A 10,601-nucleotide genomic window follows, 5' to 3' on the forward strand; every position below is an offset into this window, starting at 1 on the left:
ATCCGGTGAGCGATGCACGTTGGATGACGGACAGGTAAGAAAGGCCGTAGCGGACGGCTGGCTAACGGAGAACTCAGATTCATCCAGGGGCAAGGGTTCTGGCTTCCAACAGGTAAGACCTGAGGCGTCAGAGGGCAAAAGGTTCCTCGGGAGGCTGGTCGGATTGGTGATCGTTCAGAGGTTTGGCGTCCTACAGGTACAACCTGAGACGACGACGAAGAACTCACAGAAATTTCCAGGTGACTTGAATCCACAGACTCGCACTGGGAACAGCAGATAAACCTGACGAGAGGAAAAACGCAACGGAAGAATTATTCAGGAGAATAAGGTCCTAGCTCAGAGATAGCTTACCATTGAAGGTTAACACTCAGGAACCGGAGTGTTTGCCAGCCGCAGCATAAATACTCCACTTCAGCCCTCTTCAGATTAGCTACAGGTTCATCAACGGGGTCTGCCACTGCACCTTCCAGGGGCTCAGCCCGCCGAGGACCTATGGTGGATGTTCAAGGAAGCAGCAGGCAACAATAAAACAAAACCCAAAACAAAAAAAAAGAAAAAACACCTCGAATCCCAACAATAACAGTTTATGTAAAAGGGTCAGTATTTTCATTTTAAATGGTGCAAAAAAAATATACAACTTAAATTCACAACATTGAATTGTAGAGGTTGCCAATCCATCCCAAGGCAACACAGTGACACACAGGAAAAACCACCATGCAGCACACACACACAAGTAAGGAGAATTTGGACAAGCCAATCAACCTAACAGTGATGTTTTTACTATGGGAGGAAACCGGAGCACCCAGAGAGAACCCACGTTATCAACTGCACCATTGTGAAGCCCTCATTCTCAATAAATTGGAACAAAATTCTGTTCTACCTGTCTGAGAGCCTCTATGTATGTGTGTTATTTTTCCTTCTTCATTTCTTTATCTACTTATGGTTAACTGGTGTATCTGTTTTTTTGTGAGGACTTAAAATTAATTAACTAAACGGACACAAAAGAAATATATGACAGGGGAAAAAACATTTTTTTGTGCTGGTTCGGTTTCGGAGGTGCCAGGGTGCGGTGGACCCTCTCAATGATGAAGGATCTATCGGTCTCAGGCCAGCGCGGCAGCATCTCCTGTATAAACTCCAGCAAAGGCCGCTGACCCTCAGCGCTCTCCCGTAGCCCAAAAAGGCGCAGGTTCTTCCTTTGGCCTCGGTTCTCCAGGTCGTCAGTCTTAGCTTCCAAGTAGGATATTCGCTTCAGGGCTTTGGCAAGATTAGCCGTACTAGATTCTAAAAGTTCCTCCGCCGACACTGTTTTCAGCTTCGTCCAGTCTAGTAGCATTAGCAACAACATTTTGCTTCACCTCTGCTATGTTTTTCTCTAGAGAGGCGATGGACTTCGTCATTTCACCCATAGGTTTATCTATGCTATCCAGTTTGTTTCCAAATCCACCGAACTCTGAATGCAACGACCGAAGTTCAGCTAGCACCGTGCTAAGGTCACACATGCTATCAATGCTAGCGGCCCCCTCTTTGTCTTGATCTGTTACCTAAATATCAGTTTTAGCTGGTTTTTGGGAACCGCATTTTTTTGTGAAAATATCACAGTCATTAAGAGTGGTCGATTTTGACATCTTCGGATCCAGATTACGTTTCTAATCCTGGGTTTTTTCCGAGTTTTGGTGCAGGTCACACGGAGCATCCGCTTTAAGCTGCCATCTTGGTTCGTGGCTCCACAGCGCGCCCCTCCTTCTTCATTTCTGTATCTGTTTTTTTATGAGGACTTAAAATTAATTAACTAAACATATACAAAATAAATATTGTATTTTTGTATTGTATACAAGCATACAAATGTTTGTATACAATACAAACATTTGTTTGTATACAAACAAATACAACACAACATCAGAACCAACACAACATCACATGAGGAGCAGGACCCGACAACATAGATCACTCCGCTGGCGTTACCATGACAACCCTCCTTACAGATGACAGTGACACTACTGAAATATCAGTCCTTATATGACATCTCCTCTTTTTAAACTTTTGTTTTCTCTTTCCTTCCATAACACTTCGTAACAAGTTTATATATATGTATGTATATAATCAGGGAGATGAACAGTACAAATTATAACATCAAAATTACAAATTTTAACATCAAAATTGGTGCATTTGCACTTCTACTCCTCTCTCTCTTTTTTTTTAGAGTAAACCTTTACTAAGGAGTAGTACTGTCACCAGCAACTACAGCAGGTTTTCTGGTAATCCAACTTGGAGAGAATGGTGTCGCCTGGTTTCAGTGGCTTCGTGCCGTGACGCCAAATGTAGTGGAATGCTTGTCTCCGTTTTTCGTTTGCATCCTAACTCCTAACCGCTCGTAGATCAAGCCAGTGGGGTTGGAGATTTGACTGAAGCGTGGGGAGTGTCGTTTTGATCTTTCTCCCCATGAGTAATTTGGCAGGGCTGACACCTGTGGTGGCGCCCGGGGTAGAACGGTAGCACATGAGTGCGAGCACAGGGTCTTTCTGTTTCAAGATTCTTTTTGCGATTTGCACTCCTCTCGCAGCGTGTCCATTTCTTTAAGGGTTATGTGGGCTCGAAGTGATGTGCTGGAAATCAAACTCATGAGCAAACTCCCGAAATTCTGCACTGGAAACTGTGGCCCATTATCCAAAACAACTTGGTCCAGGCAGCCGAAGCGAGCAAAGAGTGTCTTTAGTTTAAGCACCACTTGTGATGAAGTTGACGTCGGCATATCTCAAGGAACCTGGAGAAGTAATCTGACACTACCAGGTAAGTGTGTTTGTTAAAGTCACACAGATCGATTGCAAGTCTTTCCCAGGGTCTGCTGGGTAGTGGGGTAGAGATGAGGGGCTCCCTACGCTGAGAATGCTTCATCTCTCAGCAGGTTTGACAGGATTCCAGTTTCAGTTTAATGTCAGAAGAGATGCCAGGCCACCACACGGAAGTATTAGCCCGCTCTCTGCATTTAGTCAGACCTGATGAATGAATTTTGTTCCAATTCATTCTCAATAAATTGGAACAAAATTCTGTCTGAGAGCGTCTATGTATATGTGCTATTTTTCCTTCTTCATTTGTTTATCTACTTATGGTTGACTGGTGTATCTGGTTTTTTTTGTGAGGACTTAAAATTAATTAACTAAGCACATACAAAGGAAATATATGAAAGGGAAAAAAACATTTTTTTTTTCCTTTTCATAGTATCTTTTACCACTACTTTCCCCCTTTTGTCATCTTCACTCCATAACAGGGGTGCCCAAAGTCTGTCCTTGAGGGCCACCATCCAGCATGTTTTAGTTCTTTCCCTGCACCTGGAACAAATGATGGCTCGTTAGAGGCCTACCAGGAACACTGACAAGCTGAGAAGGTCGTTTCTACCACCAGGGAGAGAACTAAAACATGCAGGATGCCGGCCCTCGAGGACTGACTTTGGGCACCCCTGGAGTAAGAGAACAATGTTCATTTTACTCAAATATATATCTTTAAAAAGTAAAATCAGAGAAATTGATCCTAAGTGGTATATATATATATATGTGTGTGTGTGTGTGTGTGCGTGCCCCTTTAAATAATGTGGAAAAAAAATCATATTGTATGTTTTTTCTCATTTTAATAACTCAAAAAATCCTTTAACATTACAAATGACAAGAAATCCTCTATTAGGCAACTGAATGAGGAATGTTCATTCATTTCATTTCTGCCTTAACTCTTGAAGTTGTATAATTTTAGATTCTGACAATCCACTTTTCAGCTTTCTAAGAAATTAAGAAAAAAAAAAAACACAAGCACAGATTGAGATTTATTCCACATCTGAAATATTGCAAATAACTTTATGCAATAGAAAGCTTTGGGTTGATGTATGTTTGTGTATCTTCTAAGGAAATAAGACCAAAAACATCAGCGACACACACAACAGCTGCAGGCCAGCACTTGCACCGCTGGCGCTGTTGCAGAAGTCTCCCTGGCAGCAGCTGCTTCCTGGTAAGATGTACGGTTTAAAAAACTCTGATGCGTATTCTGGGCACATCATCTTGGAGGCACAGCCCTTCAAGGTCTGACCTGCCCCTTTTATGTGAGAGAGTGAAAAACAGAGGCATTAATGTGGGCCACATGTTTCATATTAGAACATTAGAATATTCATAAGATGATAAGGAAAGGGAAGCAGAAGTCTCACTTGTTGTTTTGATGCAATAGTTCTCTTCATTCTTACAGACTTCAGTTCTAACGCACTGTTGTCCTTCACAGCTGTAGCACTTTTTATTATTTGTATTGAACTTAGGCCCTGAAATACAACAAAAGCACGCAGAGATCTTCACAGCCTGAACTCCCAAACTAAGTTTTTAAAGGTCAACTTATCAGTTTTTGAATTAACTTACTTTTCATTGACAAGAATCTATTGTGTAGATGAACAGAACAACAATATAGGTGCTAAACACATTAGTAATAAAAGCATTGCATGGTTAAAGAATACAAATTTAACAAGGTTCAAATTACCAGAGGCATCTTTGTTGTTGCAGTTAGCACTGTTGTTGCAGCAGTCGCTCACAATAACAGTTTTCTCAGATCCAAAGTTGACTGAGCCTCCAACACAATCCCCAGGTTGAAAGCACTGTTTAGATTTGGTCTCATTGTTTACAGAACCACCTATAGTTAAAAGTAGAAATTGTAACTCTTGCAGACTAGGTGACACAAATCAAATTGAGATTGCACAAAATACCTGTATATCTTAATACTTTCACTGATGCACATTGATTATCCTGTGAGGGGCATTGGATTTTGTTAGTGCAGGTTCCAGATGTGTCCGGTACACACTTGAAACATTCCAGGGTGTTGGCTGATAATAGAATCCAGTATGCTGTGTTAATACATCTTAAACAATTTTTTTAAATCTTTCGTTTAAATCCCCCCTCAAGATCACAGTAGACATAAATGTAGCAATGTAAAAAGACGATTAATCAATTAAAATCAAATTACACCACAATTGATTTAAGTCCAGTAAAATTAAACATCTCAAAGCAAATAACAAAGGTTAAAAAACTTGCCTTTTGGAAGAAGCCAAATCCCGACAAACAGTGTGACAAAGTGCAATTTGTTAAGAGACATCTTCCTGACTGAGTAAGCTTGAATCTCCTCTGTTCATTTTATATGTGGTTCTCCTGAGTAGGGCTAGGCGCTCAGACCACTCCTTCATTTCCCCTGTGTGCCTGTGTGTGTGTGTGTGTGTGTGTGTGTGTGTGTGTGTGTGTGTGTGTGTGTGTGTGTGTGTGTGTGTGTGTGTGTGTGTGTGTGTGTGTNGTGTGTGTGTGTGTGTGTGTGTGTGTGTGTGTGTGTGTGTGTGTGTGTGTGTGTGTGTGTGTGTGTGTGTGTGTGTGTGTGTGTGCATGTATGTGTGTGTGTGGGTGAGAAAGAGAGTGAGTGAGTGAGAGGGAGAGGAAGAGAGAATACCAACAATACTTTTAAAGTTAAAACTTAATAAACAAAGTTTTGTGAAAATGAAACAGAACAAATAAAGACTGTACAAAACATGAACAAATATCACAAAAAACATTCTCACTGTTCCAGTTGTTACTTTGAATAAAAACATCAACCTGAAAATGACAAACTTTTTCTCTGACTCAGATCTGCTCATTATGGCCAATCTACCAGTTCATAGGATTAGAAAGGAGTGACACTCAGCCAGAAAGACTGCCAACCTAGTCTTACTTCGCCAACAGCAATGCAGCTGATTAGATGCAATGGTTTAAAGCATGCCACACCTCATTTTTGTGGTGTAGCCTAGACTTGTGACAATCTACGAACAGAATTTTTATTTATTTTTTTAAATGGAATTCTTCCAGATTTGTGGAGCACACATAAATAATCTTCACCCATTTTCAAATTATAGGTTATTGCAGCTCATGCTGGGTTACCATATGCTTTATGTTTTTCTGAACAACTCTCTTAGCCTATCTGTTGGTTTAGGACAGTCATGCATGGGACGGACCATTTTGGACTACTTTTTTATGGACACCTATACATATATGAATAGATTATGCTTAAAATGTGAAAATGAGATGCCGACTACCAGTGAAAACATTATTGTTTTCACTGATGCCTTCAGTTCTGAGCAGTTCTTCTTGTATTAGTCTTGTGGGTTTGTGACTATAGAGAACCCCACTAAGCTATACAGCAGGGTTGTCCACAGCTTTCAGATAGCAAGCTACTCATAACTGTTCAAGTCACAAGATATACAGTCAGATCCGGCCAAGACAGGATCCGGCTAAAATTGAACCCTTTCAAATCATGTTGAATTAAAAAGCATTGCGTTCCAGGTGTGGCCCTAAAATACATTCACAGGTGTGCCATCCGATTAAATGATCAAAAAGAGACAGTAATTATTCTGTAGATGTAGATTTTTTAATTAAAAAACATTTACAAAAAAAGAAAAAAACTTTCTCACAAAGTTATCTGACATTTACCAAATAAATAATTTTGGTGATTCTATCCAGACTAAAACAATATTTTTTTTCTGATTAAACCTTAGACAACAAAAAAAAAGTTTTTATGTCTTTCTATGTGATGTTTGTAAATGTCTGGTTTCAACTTTAGCTATAGGACATATTTACAATTTTTTTTCTTCAATATTCAACATTTGTTTTTCCATTCTGTTTTCACATTTTCAAAGCTCTAAACACAATTAGCACAACTTTGGTATGTTATGGGCAAATCCTCCACCATAAAGTGTTCACACCACATGCAACAAGTAATCGCATTTCTAAAATGCTTACATTTTACCATGAGACTAGCTAGACCCAAAGCAAAAATTATCGACACTTTACTGTTATTTATTAACAGCTTAACACACTGGAACACACACAAAGAAAATGGAATACAAACCTCCTGCCAAATCAGTTTTATCATCCTAAAACATATACAAATATTAATTTCAGGTGCTGCTAGCTTAATTAAGAATTATTTTAGAGAAACAAGTAAATGTAAAAAAAAATTATTACAAATTGGCTGAAGGAAAATATATTAAAATTATAACTCTTAGACTACAAGAGTTACACATGGCAAAAAGTGCTTCACTTGCAAACAACGTTTCACTAGAACCTTTTTGTGAAGGAAATGGAAACTGCTGCATGAAAACAAGTAAGAGGTGAACATGTTTTTGCATGTTCCATGTCTATGCTCAGAAAAAGCTATGTGCAGATCCAAACATGTCGTTGTAGTGAAGCAGTCATTCTGACATGCTGAAATGCTATAAATATGCACTAAATCACGCTGGAACTTGAGCTGAGAAAACAACAGAATGTTCCTCACACAACTATAAATGTTTAAGCACTGCAATTTTCGTTGGTCCTTCACTACCTCACTTAAATATATGTTATTAGACTGTAGGTAGTAGGAAGACTGTTGACTTCAAGTGCAAAGATTACGTTATACCTAAACAGTGTCTTAATAGATTGGTCAAATTTGAAATTGTAATATCTGTGTAAAGGTTTGCACTACAGAGCTCTGCAACATCCAAACACCTGGCAATTTACACCAAGATCGATGTTTTAAAAACAAACAAACATTGCAGCACTATAAAATTTGCAATACTTTAACTCTTAGTAGTCCATGGACACAAAAGACGTACGCACAGACTCGATGTAGGTCTGAAAAAAAAATAAAATAAAAGCCATATAGTACTGCCAGTTTTAATGTGCATTTTGGATAACATAACATTTTTGAGTAGAGATTTGTCATATTTCTGTATGTATTTTAAATAGAATAACTATCTTTGTGGCTTAGCCTACAATGCTTACAACTAGGAAAAAGTGCTTCAGCTTCACTTTTTCCCAGTGCAAAATATTATTACACCCTTTGCTGAAAAGGATCAAAACAGCAAGAGGCCAACATGTTTTTGCATGCTCCACATCCGTCTTCAGAATGTTACAGGCAGATCCACACATGACTTTTGCTGTAAATGTAGAAGACAGTCAGGCATTGAAGGGCAATACCTCCAAGGTGATGAGCTCAGATAAACTTCACTAGTGAAACAGTTCATAATTCATAACAAGCCTAAAAACATGGGTAACAAAGACCAAGCAAAATTTTGTAATTAACGACATCCTTAAAATTTCTTTGCTATTTTTGTTATTGCTTAGTAAAAAAAACAGCTTCTTCTGAATAAAAACATCATTTTGTGTTCATCGCCCTTTTGATACTAAATATTATTTTGAAATAACCTAAAGGTTTTGATGTTATTTAAATGTGAAATATTTTACAAACATTTGCTCCTTTTTGAATAAAATGCCAAAACATCTTAGTGGATGACTGCTGAAATGAGTATAACACTGAAGAATGTAAGAATTGAGGCCACTAGAGTTACCTAAGGTTTTAGCATAAAAAGGTTTGCCAAGTTCCCAGGGGTACTTTTTATTCAGTATGTAAATATTTGGTTTCAAAATGCACTTCTACCAGATTTTATTTTATCAATTTTGCCTTTAATAAATACATATAATTTGGTAGTTTTAACTCACCATCCTAGTACCTGGTTTCAATCTTTTACAAACCTCAGTACTAGTTGACAAAAATTGTGTTTGAACTATGTGATTTTCCAGATCAACAAGTACATTTTCCTTGTCTATCCAGGGTTGGTTCATTCATCAACAATTTCACCCTAATCACTCATCCATCCTTTCCAGGATAAACTTCAACTGGTTGCGAGGAGTTTTATTATCCTTCAGGAGAACATCATCAACCTTAGAATATGCTCTTTGGTCCAATTTCGTCTACTTGGAAGATTTAACAAATACTCTCTTCCCCACCTTTCCAGAAAGGACAAGAGTTTCATCTCTTACGGAGATGAAGCTCTTCATTCACAAACCTTTTTGGAGGTGGGGAAATGATCTTGGACTTCATGGTTAGTATGCTGTTTGGTGTTAAAGATTCTGGGTTTGAGGGCTGCACAGTGGCGCAGTTGGTAGAGCTGTTGCCTTGCAGCAAGAAGGTTCTGGGTTCGATTCCCAGCCTGGGGTCTTTCTGCATGGAGTTTGCATGTTCTCCCTGTGCATGCGTGGGTTTTCTCCGGTTTCCTCCCTCCAAAAACATGACTGTCAGGTTAATTGGCCTCTCCAAATTGTCCCTAGGTGTGAGTATGTGTGCATGATTGTTTGTCCTGTGTGTCTCTGTGTTGCCCTGCGACAGACTGGCAACCTGTCCAGGGTGACCCCACCTCTCGCCCGGAACGTTAGCTGGAGATGGGCACCAGCAACCCTCCCGACCCCACTGAGGGACAAGGGTGAAAGAAAATGGATGGATGGATGGATGGGTTCTGGGTTTGATGGATCACTCAGTTGGTCAGTAGTTAATGGTCTGCTATTGATAATTGTCATGACCTTATATAAGACTGTCCCTAGAGAAGTGCTGTGAAGTTGTTTGCCTGATTGGTCTAGGATTGACATGAGTCAGATTTGTCTTTCTCAGACATCATCCATGTGACTTGATGATTGGGTGTTAAAGAGAAACTCACTGTCCAGTTTTCCCAGTTTTGCTTGATACATTTCCTTAAATGCTTCAACAAACTAGTTTCAGGCGCTGACAAACCCACCTTGACGAGGGTGGTGTTTCATCTGTATTGGTTTCAAATTTGATTATCTATAAAAGGTATAATTTCTGGGTATAGGAGACATTGTTTAATCTCCACCTAAAGGGGTCTCTCTTTAGTCTCAAATCCTCATAAATTAGTGAACTCGGTGCTTAGTTACATATTAAGATGTCATCATATTGACAGTCTTTTATTTTATGTATCAAAATGGCAGAAATGAAAAAGCAATAGATACATGAATGTGATTTATGTATAGTATTTGAATAACAGGAGTATTTTAAACCCTTCATATTCATATCCCTCCAAATATCAATCAAATTAAGTTTCTTCATAAAGTGTTGAATTGTCTACTTTTAGAATGAGAGTTCAGATCCACTTACATACTTTCTTAGATGCGTATTTTCGTCAACTGGAATATTTTTCTTGTTGGTAAGAATCTAAAAGGAAATCTTCCAATCATTATATCTGATAGGATTGTTGCTGAATATTATTGGTTTTAGTACCAGAGGACGACTTACATTAAGAGACTCTGCAAAAGCCATGAGCAGATCTGTTGTGTTCATTTCCCATTGAGATGTCATATTTTGCGGTGAAGAACACCGTTTGAAAGGCCGGTGACTGTTTTAAGACTTTGTAATATTGATCAGAGCTGTGATGAAGTTGCTATGAAAACAATAAACAAACCTTTAACTTAGACCTAGCTCAGACTGCCATGCTTAATGGGACATTAAATGTAAATACAGTAACAACTGGTTAAATAAAATAATTTAAGAACCTTTTAAAAACAAAATATTTTAAAAATGTAATTCCTGATTCCTACATTTTAAAATTAATTGTACTATTGTACAGAGAGGGTCGCCTACGGAAACTGACTGTGACATTCACACGATGAAATGATGTTCTTGCTTAAGATGACAAAAGGAGAAGTATAAGCCAAATTGTCCGTTAGTGGTGATGTACTGATAAGATGCTGTTGCTTAAGATGACAAAATGGAGAAGTGCAAGCCAAATG

General features: G+C 38.7%; 1 protein-coding gene across 1 annotated transcript; it reads right to left on the reverse strand.

Moving 5' to 3' along the window:
* Positions 1-3,612: 3,612 nt before the first annotated feature.
* Positions 3,613-5,161, reverse strand: LOC103478486 (urokinase plasminogen activator surface receptor-like). The gene is made up of 5 exons (XM_008432378.1): positions 5,058-5,161; positions 4,733-4,849; positions 4,510-4,659; positions 4,190-4,297; positions 3,613-4,080 (listed from the first exon to the last, which is right to left on the reverse strand). Exons 1-5 carry the CDS (start codon positions 5,116-5,118, stop codon positions 3,890-3,892), a joined length of 627 nt encoding a protein of 208 aa, XP_008430600.1. The 5' UTR covers positions 5,119-5,161; the 3' UTR covers positions 3,613-3,889.
* Between the last annotated feature and the right edge of the window lie 5,440 nt (positions 5,162-10,601).

This window comes from Poecilia reticulata, linkage group LG16, assembly GCF_000633615.1.
Source record: "Poecilia reticulata strain Guanapo linkage group LG16, Guppy_female_1.0+MT, whole genome shotgun sequence".
NCBI lineage: Eukaryota > Metazoa > Chordata > Actinopteri > Cyprinodontiformes > Poeciliidae > Poecilia > Poecilia reticulata.